The 17470-nt window shown below is 37.0% G+C and overlaps 1 protein-coding gene across 1 annotated transcript in view; it reads left to right on the top strand.

Moving 5' to 3' along the window:
• LOC150076295 (fat-like cadherin-related tumor suppressor homolog) overlaps window positions 1-17470 on the top strand; it is a 780225-nt gene that overhangs the window by 470006 nt on the left and 292749 nt on the right. The window contains exon 17 of the mRNA XM_090387312.1: window positions 14576-14784. Coding sequence (XP_090243438.1) covers window positions 14576-14784 — 209 coding nt within the window. The remainder of the gene's footprint in view (window positions 1-14575; window positions 14785-17470) is intronic.

Here is a 17470-nt window from a genome sequence, read left to right on the forward strand (position 1 = left end):
GTGGTACTTGCATAAGCACGAATAGGACACACATATCTGACTCACCCCATCTACCGACAGGAGAGGATGTCCACACTGTTCAGCACTTTTGACAGTGAAAGACATCCTGATTGAATGTCCGCACTATCAACATGACAGAATATCCATCCTGTTTTCTTTGACAAATCTATGAGAACCAATGAGACTATGACATATTATTGGCGAGGATGCAAACATCAATGAATTTTTCTCTTTAAAAAAAAAAAATTGGACTATGTCATAAATTATACGCCTCCGTAGCCATGTGGGAAGAAGCAGCAGTGCGGAGCACACACTTCTTGATTAGACCGGGGTTGGTTCGAGCCTGTCACCACCAAATACGGAGGATGCGTAAAGGTCAGGGAATGACACTGCATATCCCAGAGCAATATGGCCTTAGTTGCTAGCTCCTAAAACCAAAATAACTAACTATATCATAAATTCTAAAAGATCTTGGTAATAAAAATGAAGGAGATACATCTGAACTTTGTTTTTAGATTTTTCCTATGAATAGGCACACTATATGGCAGCTTATGCACCCCTAAACCCCCATCACACACACACCCCCGCAATAATCATGGGAATAATACAGTGCGCTAATGAACTTGTTTTCATAAAATCTCTAACAATATGACAAGCTTATTGCGACATTTGACAGTTTATTTTATCGCGATTAGTTTTATTGCAGCGTGGGCCACGCGTGCAATAAACTGATCACAAAAGACCTTCATATGTATGCTGCAATAGCGTCACAAGTATGTGGCCGACACAGCATCTCAAGAAATAAAGTAACCTACTGGGCCATGTCAGCCACATATGTGTGACACAAAACAAAATTCTTTTTTGATGCCAATCATTCTCCAGAACACACTAGGAAACTCAATTTATATGGACAGTTCTAAGTTTCCAGTCACATGTAGATGCAGCAGCTGTTTTCCCATCATATGTAGTCCCAAAATCTCTTCCAGTTGAGCACAGCATTCTCTCTGCAGAATTGTATGCTACCTAGCTGGCATTAAATGAAATATGTCAGCGATCATATCAGTACCATATCAGCTATACAAGGTAAAAATCCTACTTATCATTCCCTCTGACAGGATATTTGGCATTCTAATCTGTCAGGTCTTGGTGCATTATAGCCTTAGTTGCTAATGCGCCAATAAAATCAAATCCAAACCAAACCAAACTAAACCAAATCTAATCTGTCAAAAAAATCACTCTAAAATAACTTTTTGTTGGATCTCAGGACACTCTGGAATAGCAGGCAATGACAAAACAGCTAATCCCACTGTCAGCATCACATCTACCAAACAAAACAATGATAGTTCCTTACACTGACTTTAGGCCAATTATTAGAAGAGCAAGTGAACACAAATGGGCCCAAGCATGGGGAAACCAAACCAACAATAAATTGCATGAAAACAATAGATGAACAGTGCACTGTTGAGTCAGTTTGGTGTGACATAAGCACTGCAAAAGCAAAAATAAGAGTAGGAGTGTGTTATAGGCCTAATGACTCGAATGAGTACAATGAACAATTCTACAGAGAAATAGTGGGCTAGTAAATCAGAATGTCTTATAATGGGGGATTTTAACTTCCCAGATAGTGACTGGAACTTGTGGTTGGTCACTTACACACTATTAAGACTTTTGTGGATTTATTGGATGATTGTTTTCTGCAGCAACATGTTCGAGAGGCAACCAGAGAGAGTAATACTCTTGATCTGGTTATCAGCAGTGATCATTCGTGTATTAAGAATTTGCAGATAAAAGAACCACTAGGTGGCAGTGATCACAGTGTACTGATGTGGGATTTACTTAAAGATATAATTACCATCAGGGGTAAAGGAAAGGGTTTTTGTTTCCGTAAAGGTGAGTACAGTGGTCTCAGACAGTTTTTAAATTCTGTACATTGGGATCAACTGACGATGTTACCAACAGTAAATTCTAAGTGGAAAGAATTTAAGGAATTAATCATGGAAGCTACTAAAAGCGTCATACCTATTAAGAAAAATTGTTCAACGTATAGGCCTAAATGGTTATCAAATGAACTAATGAGACTCGTGACAGAGAAGAAAAATGCATGGGATGCAAATAAATTATCAAGCGACTCAGCAGCCTATGGCAGATATAAGCTAGTCTGTAATCAGTTCGAAAGGGAGGTCAGGCATGCGAAGACATATTACGAGAAATCTTTGGCAACGGATGCTAAGAAAAACAGCAAGGATTTCTTTACTTATATAAACTCTAAAAGGAAGGGGATGAATCTGATTGGTCCACTTGATATCGATGGTTCGACTGTTTATGTCCTGCTCAGATAGCAAACAAACTGAATGAGTATTTTGCATCTGCATTCACACATGAGGAGGTATTAATGTTTGAAAATGGCAGAAGGTTATCAAATTGTAGCAGGGTGCTTAATGATTTTGTAATAACTGAGAGCAAAGTGGAAGAGAAATTGTTGAAGTTAAATATAAGAAAGGCACCTGGAGTGGATGGGATCTATCCAGTTATATTAAAGGAGGCAGCAAAGCAACTAAACAAACCCTTAGCCATAATTATGAGAGCATCCTTGGACTCAGGGGAAGTCCCCATGGACTGCCGATGTGCAAATGTATCCCCAATTCATAAAGGAAGATTGAAGGGTGATACGAGTAATTACTGACCAGTTAGTTTAACTTCTGTTCCGGGTAAAATAATGGAGTCGCTGGTTAAAGAGGCATTGCAGGATCATCTAGACAAGACTGCAGCAGTAATTCAGACACAGCATGGGTTTGTTAAAGGAAAGTCTTGTATGACAAATTTGATAGGATATTATGATGTGATTACAAAGGAAGTGGATGCAAAAAACAATTTTGATATCATATATTTGGATTTCAGGAAAGCTTTTGACACTGTTGCACATTGAAGACTATTGTACAAATTGGAGCAGAATGGTATTAAGGGTAAGTTGCTACCATGGATAAAAGGATGGCTGAGTGGGAGAAGGCAGAGGGTAATCAATGGGTGCTGCTCTTCGTTGACTAATGTTATTAGTAGAGTCCCACAGGGTTCGGTGTTGGATCCACTGTTGTTTTGTATATTTATCAATGATATTGATGAAGGTATATCAGGCTTAATGTCGAAGTTTGCAGATGATACAAAGGTTGGCAGGGTTGTTAATGGCAGTATTGCAACAGGATCTAGATAATTTGGGCAGATGGGCTAAGAAGTGGCAACTGAAGTTTAACCTTGACAAATGCAAAGTACTGCATATGGGTAGAAGTAACCCCAGAGAAATATACCAACTGTGTGGTACTACACTTAAGATGGTATAAAATAAAAAAGACCTGGGAGTAATTGTGCAGTCAGATATGAAGTTTTCTGAGCAATGCAGATAGGCTTCGAGGGCAGATCATTGGGTTTTGTCAATGATATATAGGAATTTTGCTAGCAGGGAAAAGGAGATGATTGTCCCTCTGTATAAGGCAATGGTCAGGCCACGCCTTGAGTACTGCCTACAGGTCTGGCGGCCTCATTTTAGGAAGGATGTAGAGCTGTTGAAACAAGTACAGAGAAGGGCAACAAGTTGGTGAGGGGAATGAAGGGATCCTCTTACCAAGAGAGGCTTAAGTTTTGCAAATTGCAGTGACTGAAGACTAAGCACCTGTGTGGTGATCTGACTGAGGTGTTATAAGGCCTTGAATGGGTTGAGCACACTGAATTCTGATGGGATCCTTCCACTTGTTCAGATTACGAACCTAAGCGGCATAAATTCAAATTAAGAAAAGTCAGATGTAGAATAGATGTGCGGAAATTTGCCTTTAGCCAGCGGGTGGTTAATTGCTGGAACAAACTTCCAGCTGTTGTGGAAGTTGATAGGTTAAATAAATTTAAGGAGGAACTGGACAGGCATTTGGAGGGAATGGTGTGATATATATATATTTTTTTTTGGCTGATGCTGCATAAGCTCATACACTTGCTTTCTTGCATCACATGCCACTACTACTACATGATATAAAACCTAATCCATGAATATGGAACTGCAGCATCAGGAAATATTTCAGAGAAGTGCTGCTTTCTATACTTTGAATTGACTGTACACATTTTATGCATTATCATCTCTTAGCTAAAGAAAATCCCCCCTTCCATCCCCATGCTCAATGCCAAGTTCAAATTTCAGTAATTCGGTTCAAGTCAGAAATTCTAGATTACTGTGCTTCAAGAGTTTGTGTAATACTCAGAATGCACCTACCCTTCAACAGATATTAAATAACTCTGCAGATCTAGGAGAGCTGTTTAATTTCATTCAACAAACCTGATTTGATAAACACATCTAACAAAACTTGAATTACATTAATTAAGGAACCTAGAATGATGCATCTTGCCCTTGTGTCGTAAAACACCATAAAGATAGGATGGTGAATGGTCCTACATGTGGAGGGGTCCCCATTCTTCTGGGGGATTTGATTACCCAGAAGAATGGTTCAGAAAATTTCAATTTCCCTTGAATTTGCTGAGTATAAATTGCAGATTGCAATTCATATTGCCATAGGATTTCTCCGGTCTGCTCAATTTACTTGCCATCTGGGACTGACATCTCACAGATGGGTGCCATGTATTTTTACTGCTTAGTTTTTAACATCTGGCTGAGCCATTTACACTCAACCAGGTTTTAACTGACATTGATAACGTATCTGAAAATTATACCTTTTTAAAGAGAACCAGTTTCCATCTTTATTTAACTGTACTTTATTTTATCATAAACCTGATGGTATTTTTCTTCTCTTCAGTCTTTAATTTTTAACGTATTTTTTGAGTACAGAGTACTAATCCTTTTATCTTTTTAAGAATCTAAGCATGGTCCACTGTGCCATTAGTATCCATTTATCCATGCTTATCACTTTATTTATTATTTTTGTCCTTTCACTATTTTTCCCATGGCATATAACATATCATGGGCACCAGCAGCATGGTGCAAGGTGCTGCATGTGCACCACCTTTGGATGTCAAAGTAACAAGCAATTTTTAATATTCTAATTAATTTATTGAATACAAATTCTACAAAAAAAAACTAAAATATTAATTCAAATAATTTATTAAAACAAGAATAAAATTAAAATATTAATCTTGCAAAACAGAATTAGACCCCATTAATTTTCATCATTATCTTTAAATAAAAATTGCAATCGTCTCAACTTCTCTCCAAATATAATTTGATATAGTTGCATTCATAAAATCTTCATTGCCAATGACAAAATTTCATACCTTTTTCTTTTTCATTCTGCTCGAATCCACTCAGTCTGCGCAGTAATTTCTCCCACATATCACGAAACGTTGGCTCGAATGTACGCGTAAATCAGTCAAACTTTTAGCATTAGTAAAGGCACATGATGCAAGAAAGTAAGCTTATATAGCATCAGCCAATAAAGAAAAACCCTTCTCATTTCACCCATACACTCACTCCAAATGTTTGTCTAGTTCTGCCTTGAATCTATTTAAGCTATCAACTTCTACAATGACAGATGGAAGTTTGTTCCAGCAATCAACCACCTGCTGGCTAAAGGCAAATTTCCACACATCTATCCTACAACTGTATTTCCTCAATTTGAAATTATGCCCTCTTGAGTGATTATTCCTAGCAAGAGGAAGAATCCCATCGGCGTTGAGCATGTTCAAACCATTCAAAGTCTTATACACCTCAATCAGATCACCTCACAGGTGCCTAGTCTCCAGACATGCAAAACTTAATCTTTTCTTCGTAAGAGCAACCCTTTGTTCCATTCACTTATCAGTGATAAAAAAATTTCTGTATATCATTGACAAGACACCATGAGCTACTCGTGCAGACCTTCTGCACTGCTCATAAAACATCATATTTGCCTGCACAATTACCCCCAGGTCATTTTCATTCTCTACCAATGTCAGTGTAGTAAAACACAGTTGATATGGTACTCTGGGGTTACTGCTTCCTATATACAGTACTTTACATTTGTCAATGTTAAACTTCAGTTACCACCTCTCAGTGTATCTGCTCAACTTTTCTTAATCCTGTTGCAGCAGCGTACTATCATTATTGTCATTAACAATCCTGCAAACCTTTGTATTGTCTGCAAACTTGGACATTAAGCCTGATATACCCTCGTCAATATCATTAATAAATAGTGGAGTCCCCACAGTTTAGTGTCGAACCCTGGGAACTCCACTAATAACATTAGTCCACAAAGAGCAGTGTCCATTGATTAACACTCTCTCTGTCTTCTCCCACTCAACCATCCCTTTATGGTGCCTCCATAGCCAGGTGGGCAGGTGCAGCAGTGCGTAGCACACACTTCTTAATTAGACCGGGGTTTGAGCCCATGAGCCACCAAATATGGAGAATGCGGAAAGGTCAGGGTATGACCACCGCATATCCCCGGAGCAATATGGCCTTAGTTGCTAATGCTCCTAAAAACCAAATAACAACAACAACCATCCCTTTATCCCTAGCAGCAATTTGCTTCCAATGCCACACTGCTCCAATTTGTGCAGCAGTCTTCCATTCCCACAGTATCAAAAGCCTTTCTAAGATCCAAATATATGATATCAGAGTTATTCCCTGCCTTCAGTTCTTTGTGACCACATCATAATATCCAATTAAATTGGTCAGACAAAACTTCCCCTTAACAAACCCATGCTGTGTCCGAGCTATAACCGAAGACTTGTCTAGATGATCCTGCAGTGCTTCTTTAACCGGTGCCTCCATTAAATTCCTGGAACTGAAGTTAAACTAACAGGTCTGTAATTACTTGTGTTGCCTTTTGATCCTCCTTTGTGAATTGTGGTCACAATTGCACATCTCTGGTCCATCGGTACCTCTCCTGAATCCAGGGAAGCTCTCATAATTATGGCTATGGGTTTGCTTACTTCCTTTGCTGCCTCCTTTAATATAACTGGATAGATTCCATCCACCCCAGGTGCCTTTCTTGTGTTTATCTTCAACAATTTCTCCTCCACTTTACTCTCAGTTGTTACAAGATTATCTAGCTTACTGCCAGAGTTTAATTCACCTCTGGCATTCCCCTCCCTGAAAAACTCCTCATGTGTGAATGTAGATTCAATATATTCATTCAGTTTGTTTGCTATTTGAACAGGATCACCAACAGTTGAACCATCAATATCAGGTGGACCAATCTGATTCATCCCATTCCTTTTAGAGTTTATATAAATAAAGAAAATATTGCTGTTTTTCTTCACATCTTTTGCCAAAGATTTCTCATAATCTGCCTTCACCTGCCTAACCTCCTCTGTGACTTGATTACAGTGTAGCTTATATCTGGCAGAGTCTTCTGTCGCCTGATAATTTATATGCATCCCATGCATTTTTCTTCTCTGTCACGAGTCTTATTAGTTCATTTGACAACCATTTAAGCCTAAACCTTGAACACTATTTCTGAGTTGGTATGAAAAGCCTATTAGCTTCCAAGATTAATTGTTTGAATGCTTCCTATTTTGAATTTTATGTATGTAACATCATCATTTAGTCCCACCGTAATTACCTCTTTGAGTAAAACCCACTTCAGCACACTGTGATCACTGCCACCTAGTGGTTCCTTTATCTGCAGATTCTTAATGCATGAAGAATCATAATGATAATCAGATTGAGAGTATTACTCCCTCTAGTTGCCTCCCAAACATGCTGCTGTAGAAAACAATATAGTATCCAGTAAACCCACAAAAGCCTTGCTAGTGTGTGAGTGACCAGCCCACAAATTCCTGTCAATATCTGGGAAATTAAAATCCCCTATTATAAGACACTCTTAATTTTCTGGCCCACTATTTCTCTGTACATTTGTTTTTTATACCCATCAGAGTCATTAGGCCTATAACACTCTCCTACTCTCAAATTTGCTTTCCCACTGCTTATGTCACACCAAACTGTCTCAACACTGTATTGTCCAGCCATGTCAACTGGCTGTACTTACTTGGATTTTATGTTTTTTAACTAATAGAATAACGCCCCCCCTTCATATCCTGTCAATCCTTCCTGTACACATTGTAATCCACAAATTATATTTCTGCATTCCTTATATCTGTGTGACACCATGTCTCTGATATCCCAGCAATATCTGCCTTTGATGTTTTGAGCAACACCCCAAATTCATCAAATTTATTAACCAAACTCCTAGCATTGGTGTACTCGCAAGTGTACATGCACCAGTTCCTATTCTTAGCTATCCTAACACAGCCCTTGTATTTACCTATTCCGCAATGACTCCCAGCAGTCTCTGAAATCCCCTGCACCTTGCTTTCCAGGCAGCTGCTCATTCCAAAAGAAGCAGTGCAAGAATCACTTTCACCTCTACCAGCGGCTACTGTTAATCTATTAGTCCCTGTATCCCTCCTAAGCTATCAGTTTTCCGATCCACCTAACATTGCCTTGATACCATCAGCAAATATTCTTGCACCTTTTCTATTTAAGTGTATCCCATCCCTGTAGAAGCAGTCTCTCCTGTTAACAAGCACAGACCAGGCTGAGAAAAATTCTATCCCTTGAGCCTTTCACAAGCTTTCCAGGGCTGAATTGATCGACAAGGCTCTCATCACCTCACATCCGGGGAGTATGTGCTTTGCACACCCAGGGTCCTGAGCTGGATATTATCATTCTTCTCTTTCTTTGTGATTCCTTTCTACTTCTGATTTTCTCTCTCTGTCTCTCTCTCTCTCTCTCTCTCTCTCTCTCTCTCTCTCTCTCTCTCTCTCTCTCTCTCTCTCTCAGGGCAACTCGAGAATTTTTTTTTTTTGTCTGGTGCAGCATAAACCTCATGCTTCCTTGCACCATATGACTAATAATAAAAATAAAAAAATCATATACTCCCTCCCTCCTATCGTGTCTGGGCAGAATTGCAGACACTTTTAAATCAGCCCTAACTCATGGCTTTTTTTCAACATTGACCTGTACTTGTTAAGTTATTCCGCTCGTCTCCTACTCTTAATATCATTAGTGCCAACATGTACAACAATTTCACCTTTTGTTTCCTTAAAAGGTGATATCTGCTCTAGAACGTCATCAACCTTTGCCCATGGCAGACATACCCTTGTCCTGTTCCGCCTATCCTTTATGCAAAATATGTTCCCTGTTTTCCTGACAATAGTTCACCGACAACAACTAGTTCCTGTGAGACCAGTGCATTCTGTCTTGGGAGTTGCGATTGTGTTGCACGATGTTCAAGTGCAAGCTCTGATGTCGATGTCAGCAGCTGAGAGCTTGATGGGCCCCCTCAATTTAAATCCTTCAAGGGAATCCACCATGTCCTTCAAGCTCTCATATAGGCTCATATCAACGCTGAGTTGGCACCTGATTAACTCACACTCTTTACTTCGCGCGCACACACACACACACACACACAAAGACATTTCCCTTGTCAATATCTTGTCCCGTTCCTGATTGCTCCACAAACATCAAACAATCAGTACATTTCAAAAGACTGTGATTCAGAGGACCACTTCCCCCCCCTCAGTTCTCGCCTGAGCCACAGCACTCCCATTTGATGGACTTGATTAAGATATTGCATGTATTCTAAAATTTGGTGAAAAAACCATTTATTCTCACATGCACCACCTTCAGTCTGCGCAGGTAGCACAGTGGTATCGTCACTGTCCTCCCCACACCAAGTGAAAAAGTCCTGGGTTCAAATCCTGTCAATGGCACGAGGAACTTTTATGGTCTGTTTTCCCTCCATTGCTGAGTTAGTCTGTCTCAGGCATAGTGAGCAAGGTTTTTTCCAAGAAACAGGTTTTTTCATCCATCTAAACAGGCAAATCGACTAGAGATCACAGCAATTTACAGACACAATACACATGGGTATATGTAATAACTTACCAAGTGACCCTAATGTAATACAGTAGAATGTCTATTATCCAAACTAATTGGGACCGAGGTTGGTTTGTTTAATCAAGTGGTCCGAATAATCAAACATACATGAGAATATTGAGTTTGTACTGAACAAATTGTAATCAGGCCTACAATTAAATTATTGCATGCAAGATTATTGCTACTTTTTTGAAATATGAAGTATTAAAAATAATTCATTTAGGAAATGGTTTGTAAATAAATCAAAACGTTTTGAAGAAACAATGTATATTTTATATTACATTTATTTTGAACTTACCTAATTGTTTGACATGGTTTTAACTATAAATCACACTTTTTTTTTTTTTTTTTTTTGTTTTTTTTTATTTAAACAGAAATAAACAAACAAGTAATTGAACACAAATAAGAGTATAATGAATCTTGGGAAGGTTTATTTTTTAAAATATGTAATCTTGAATATTTCTTTGAACCATGTGAGATTGTATTTTTTTCGTGGTGAGGTCTCTCATCCTCTATAATAGAGTGTCTCTGTAGAACTGCATCAGACTGTTGATCACACCATGCCATTGCAGTTTCTAGCCAGTGAAGGCCTCTGCGTGAGCATGCCTACTCCCTCTTCTTCTTCATCATCAGAATCACCTTGGTTAAAGTCAGCACGTTCTTCATCCTGGACTAATGCAACAATTTCTTCTTCAGTTAAAATGTGGATAACCAGGATCATCAGCATTGTTGTGTAGCCATGCCTCTGCATCATCTTGCGCACACTTGGAAAACCTGGGAATCCCTTGAAATAAAGTTATAATCTCACCTACATCTTCATTCAAATTTTGCACATGTGTGACTGTCTCTTTGGTAGCACCCCAAAGTTTATGCCATGCCTTTTTCAGATTTTTCTCTTACAACATGTTCCAGGCATCTACTAACATGTAGCAATGGTCCTTAACGTTGAACTTCTTTGAAAACTTAACGACACTGTCTTCGTCTCCCTCTGGTAGCAAGCAACACACGAATTGTTTTTTGTACATCTTTTTTAGTTTTTCTGTAACACCTTGATCTGTTGACTGCAGCAGGACTGTAACATTTCCCAGTAAAGACCTGATAATGAAGTTCTCGTCGATTGAATTAATTATTTCAAGAGAAGGGCGAGATGGTGCGTTATCGATAATAAACAAAACTTTACCAGCTTTGCCCTCATTCAAGAATTTTTTTGTCCTTTATGTCATACCTTACACCTTTAAACATCTTGGATTCTTAGATTTCCCAATCACAAACAATGTACAGTAAACCCCTGCTATTCGCAAGGGTTACATTCCTGAGAAATGCCGCGAATACCGAAAACTACCGAAAACGCGAATACTGAGTTATGGCTCCCATAGTAATAAAGGGGTTCCGTTCCAAAGTATGAAATATATGAGAAAAACTAGTCTAAAATTTTGTCTATCTATATATTATATGTACCTTCATAATATGACTATGTACATAGACAGTACATAGTGAAATGCAAGCATATGGCATCGAAATGAGAATAAGAAACAATTTAATATTAAATGTAATATTTATTTGAAATTTAAAACAAATCTTTCAAAATAACGCCTTTGCTAGCTAAAAAACTTATCCCGCCAGTGCTATCACCAGTTTCGCTAAAGTGTTGATAAAGGAGTTTTTCTTTTTCACAAATGATGAGTGAACTTAATGGAATTTTATTTTGAGTTCGGTCTTCTATCCACAGATTTAAAGCCTTTTCCATTTTTTCTAATTTAACATCACGAGTTACAGAGCAAATTTTTGAAGCAATTAGCGCATTTTCACGGACACTACGGCAGATTGTTTCTTCCGATTTTTTGATTGATCATACTGTTGACTCATTGATTTTATAACGTTTTGCCACTGAGGAGACCCTTTCACCATTAGAAATTTTGTCTAATAACTCAATTTTATTCGCTAATGTCATCACCTTCTTTGATATTTTCACATTCCCCTTGTTATTTGTAGCTATATTTTTGTACGGGTTAGAAAGAACTTGTCCACAATAAAGTCACTTTCTTCCGTAAACACACTCGAAAAAGTCTGTTTTACACTGCAAAATGGTAGATTTATCAGTTTTGTAAGCATATCAATTTATAAATTGATAAATTTATTCAATTTATAAGCATATAAATTAAAAGCACACAACGAAACATTCCATGACAATGTGCCTCCGTAGCCAGGTGGGCAGGAGCAGCAGTGCGTTGCACACACCTCTTGATTAGACGGGGTTCGAGCCTGTGACCACCAAATACAGAGGATGCGGAAAGGTAAGGGAATGACCACCGCATATCCCCGTAGCAATATGGCCTTAGTTGCTAATGCTCCTAAAAACCAAATAACAAACAACAAACAAACTTCCATGACAAGCACATGACACATAATGAACAAGGATTAGTGAGAAACATCCACGCTTGCGATTTTGTTACCCCTCTCCCCTCCATCCACTGACCGCTGTTTTGACCGGGAAAGATAATTTTAGCCACGCCCATGTTTTTTTATGGCGGAAAATGTTCACGGCACTTTAAAATTCACATTTTTTTAGGTTTCATTTTATATTAAATCAGCGACCGCGAATAGCAGGGGTTTACTGTAAAATATGCCGTCCACTTGCATTTGCACACACCATAATTTTAACACACTGTTTGTTAGCTTTGAAATGAGGAGCAGCCATTTTGTGTCATGATGCAAGTGATTTATGAGGTAGTGGCTTCCAATTAAGACCAGTTTCATTTCCATTGTAAACGTCATCCTTGGAAAAACCTTCTTCCTCCCCCATTTTCAGAAAAGGCTTTAAATGCTTCTGCTTCCGGGACATCACCTTATAAAGCTTCTCCTTGAATTTCAAGCCCCCTTATACCGTGGTAAGATTTAAAATTTTTCAGCCATCCTGTACTGACTTTAAATTCAGATGGGCTTTTAAAATTTTATTGAATTTTAACGCTTTTTCACATAAGAGGTCCAGAAATAGGATTGCCTTGACTTCTCTTTTGTAGAAACCATAAATAAACAGCATCTTCTAATTTCTCATCACTAGTTTTTTTTTTTTTTTCATAGGTTTTTTTTTTAGAGCCATGTTCATTGCCTAACTTTGAAGTAAACTTCAAAATTTCATTTTTTTTTCTGCTCTTTATGTCAGATATGGTTGCTTTACCAATGTTAAAAATCTTAGCAAGAGATACACCGGTTTTGAATGAAGATGTAGGTGAGATTGTAACTTTATTTCAAGGGATTCCCAGGTTTTCCAAGTGTGGGCAAGATGATGCAGAAGCATGGCTACACAACGATGCTGATGATCCTGGTTATCCACATTTTAACTGATGAAGAACATGCTGACTTTAACCAAGGTGATTCTGATGATGAAGAAGAGGGAGTAGGCATGCTCACGCAGAGCATGCCTACTCTTCTGGCATGCTCTGCGTGAGGCCTTCACTGGCTAGAAATTTTGCCATTTTCCAGTCTATTAATAATTGTTATCTTGTCTTCTAATGACAGCATATTGCAGTTTCTTTTGCCATTATTAACACAAAGGGGCAGAAGTATTAAAATTAAAAGCAAAATGACACAATATTTCACTGTGAAATGGCCATGAACAAAAACTGGAACATCTAGTGATTAGAAACAAAACGCCTGAAATAAACTCGCACTGCAGTGGCTCGCAGAAGACTGAGTGAAAGCTAGCCCCCCCCCCCCCCCCCCCCCCACACACACACCATATTCCCATGCTCACAACATACTACAGTACAACAGAGACTATCCTGAATCCACACAGTAGTTAAAGCCAACATTTGATTTTTAGCTCCTGTAATGACAAAATAAGGCTATACTGCATTTATCTTCAAATAAATAATTGGAAACGAATTCATCAAAGCAGCAGGAGTAATATTTCAACATAACAAACCAATGCACTAAAAGTAGGTACTGTAATTTGTGGCGGGGGGGGGGGTTGGATAATTGATGTTCTACTGTAGTTTTTTATTTTTTTGCACCACCTTTCAAAATATCCTGCCAGTGCCCATGGAGTATATATATATATTTCTGGGTTATGTATATGTATCGAGGACTATTTTACTCTTCTGCATGTCTTGTGGGCAACAGGTTTTCAGCTGCTATCAGTAAGTGCTGTAGTCTTAATATGCAAGATAGAACAAACTACTTCTCTTAACCATATTTGTCTAGAGTTCTACTACTTTTAAACAAATAACATCATTGAAAGAGTAATCTGTTATACATTTAAAAGATAAGTAATCTGTTTCAGTTATTGTCTCTCATCATATAACAGGTGGTCTCAATTAGTAAATCTTTGGCAACTTGTAATTCATGAAGTGTTTCTTTGTGAATTGCCAGCTTACTAATTTATTTCACAGGCATTATAGTTTTTGATATATTAAAATGACCAAGTTTCGATTTCTCCAGTATTGAATTAAGTGTTACCTATAAAAAGGATAATATATAAATCTTTTAGAGGAGAAATCTGATTGGTTAGATATATATATATATATATATATATATATATAAATATATATCCTTTGGGTACAGTAACTCTTTAAAAATTATATTGAAGGCATATCTTGATAAATAATTTGTTTAGTTTAGCTATTAGTGTACATCTCAAGTAGCCTATGTGTCGTTAAACCCAACAACAACAATAGTGTACATCAGAAAAGTATATATTTTATCCTTTTTTAACTGCACTTTCAGGTGAAATATATACCAAGCAAGTTCTGGATAGAGAGAAACGACATCTGTATGAAATTCCTGTGGTAGCAGTTGACCCTGGTGGTAGACGAGGATACACAAGTGTTCGAGTAACTGTAACAGATGACAATGATAATGCACCACAGTTTTCTGTTGCAAACTATAAGAAAACCATCCCTGCCAACATGACTGTTGGTACCACTGTTCTAAAGGTAAATATATACAATAAATATATTACTGCCAAATATATACTAGTGAACATATATAATTGTATTATGTAATGTTCTCTGTATGGAAATGAAAAACATTAATTTCCTTTTTTTAAAAATTGTTTTTCTACATAAGCTGTTTATCTTGAATTGAGTATAGGCAGCCGCACTTGGGTACATTTCTGTGTCAAGTTAGTCAGCCTTGGATGATAGTTGCCTAGGTTTTTCATCCTGTAAAACAAGCAAAGTGATCATAGCGTACGTACTGTTTTCTGGCACAATATACCAACACCTTATGACCTTAGTTATCTCAGCATAAATGTTAACCATGCTAAATTTTCAGTGTTGAAAATTACAACTGGCACGCACTACATTACTTAATGGGATGATAAAATTATTAAATTGGCAATATTAGACCTCTAGGCCATTGGTATCCAAACTAAATATCTATCCTTCATACAATGTCTCTTGAGATTGCTATATACTGTTAAACCTCTTGGATCATATGGTAGCATATTTGTTTGTCTCTTTCCTATGCTAATTTGTTGCAAAACGAATGCCGACTATCAGGTCTGTTCTTTGTAGTATAACATTTTTCAGTATTTGTACCATTACACATCAGTGTTTACTTTTGAAAATTTTCATCAAAGACTGTCATTTTCACTTCAGCATCAGCAGCTGTCACTGCAATTTATATAAAAAATGAAATGGCTGTAGGGTATCTGAGGACACTCTTCTCCCAATCAGATGGTAAAGATAGAAAAATAATGCAGAGTAGTATATTTTCTCAAACTACTTCAATATCTGCATTGAAATAGTACTCCATTTCTTTACTAAATTATGGCATTGGGTCAGTGCAGCTGAGTAATAGGCTTCATGTTATTCACATAATGAAAATTGTTTTCAATTAAAAGTTTTCTTCCACAAACTACTTGCCTGCTTATTTAGTTTCAATATGTTTATTGACTAATCAACACTGTTACTAATCGAGATGACTATGGATATGCACAGATGCACTGGTTTTTGTTTCCATCCATGAGAGGGGATGTTAAAATGAGTGAAGGTGAAATACTCATGGTTATAAATAATTCCAGAGCTAAGGACCATAAATTCAAATAATGGGTGAAGAGGTTTAGACTAAATTGGTGGAAGCTTTCTTTTAGCCATTGTTTTTAATTATTGAAATAAGTTGCCTCCATTGCTAGTTGAGGCTGACAGCTTGGGAAAGTTCCAAGGTATGTACTTGAGGAGGTATGTATGTAAATGATATAAAAATATCTATTACATAGATTTTTTTATTTTATTATTATTATTATTTTTTTTTTTTACTGGTGCAGCAAAAGCCAGGGGTTTCCTTTTAGCTAATACTAATTCCAAAGAATTAGTATTAGCCATGAGGAAACTCTTGAATTAGAAAGAATTAATATTAGCCATAATTAATATTAGCTGTAAGTATACAAAAGAATATATATATGCTTGTTTTCTTTATTTAAAATGTGTTCATTTGAATTTTTTAGTGTCCATAAATTTAATGCATTTAAAGAAACTAAGCATTTATGGCCTGTGACAGTTTGGGTAACTTCAGTTCAGCCGTAGAACAGCATTCTTGCATCAAATGCCTCTACTAATGCTAACCCAATAAAAATCTCAATGAAGTGAATATAGAAACTATTGTGAATATAGTTTCTATATTCACTTCATTGAGTGAAGTGAATCAGTTTCTATACTGAGATAACAAGGAAAATTGTGGGTTACTATTTTAAATAAAAATAAATAAATAACAAAAATGATGGTGCCCTGATGAAACAGATTTGGTACCATATGTTTAATAATAAAACAAACAAGGGTAGTCAGCACACCATAAGTTGATTAGATATGAGAATCAAGAAAAAATTCAAGTAAAATTTTAGATGTAGTTTCAGCTATGTACAATATTTTTATTTTAAGTGAGTTACTAATTAAATGCTTCATTCATGTGTTACTTTGTGAATTAAGCACCTTCATTAACTTACACTCACCCACTTCAAGTGAAGACTACTGTTATAACTTATACAAGGTAGATTTCAAAAGTCTTTTTAGAAATGTATCATAATAAAACATGCTATTTATGTAGGTTAGTACAAATGCATCATTTTAACATAGCTATCTACCAACTTAGCTATCTACTAAGAGATACAAGCTAAAGATTATAATGATTTATGCACCAACATCGAGCCATGATAATGAAGAGGTTGAAGAAATGTATACCGAAATTGAGAGTCTTCTAGATGAGCATAAAACCCACTACACTATTATTATGGGCGACTTCAATGCTAAGGTTGAAAAAAGACAAAACAGCGCAGAAAGGGGAACAATAGGAAATTTTGGAATTGGTGAAAGAAATGAAAGAGGTGAAAGATTTGTGGAATTTGCAGAATCTCAAGGATTGTCAGTAATGAACACTTTTTTCAAGAAAAGGGTGAACAGAAAGTGGACATGGAAGAGTCCAAATGGATTAACTACTAATGAAATCGACTTCATCCTCACTAACAGAAGATATATTGTGAATGATGTTACTGTCCTGAATAAGGTAAATGTTGGAAGTGATCACAGAATGGTAAGATGTACACTTGATATAGATGTAGGAAAGGAGAAAACTGACTTGAGTAAATAATACAAAGGTCTTTGAGATAACAGAAGAGGAGAAAAA

This window comes from Mastigoproctus giganteus, chromosome 13 (assembly GCF_048544385.1).
Source record: "Mastigoproctus giganteus isolate SK-2022 chromosome 13, ASM4854438v1, whole genome shotgun sequence".
NCBI classification, from domain to species: Eukaryota; Metazoa; Arthropoda; class Arachnida; order Uropygi; family Thelyphonidae; genus Mastigoproctus; species Mastigoproctus giganteus.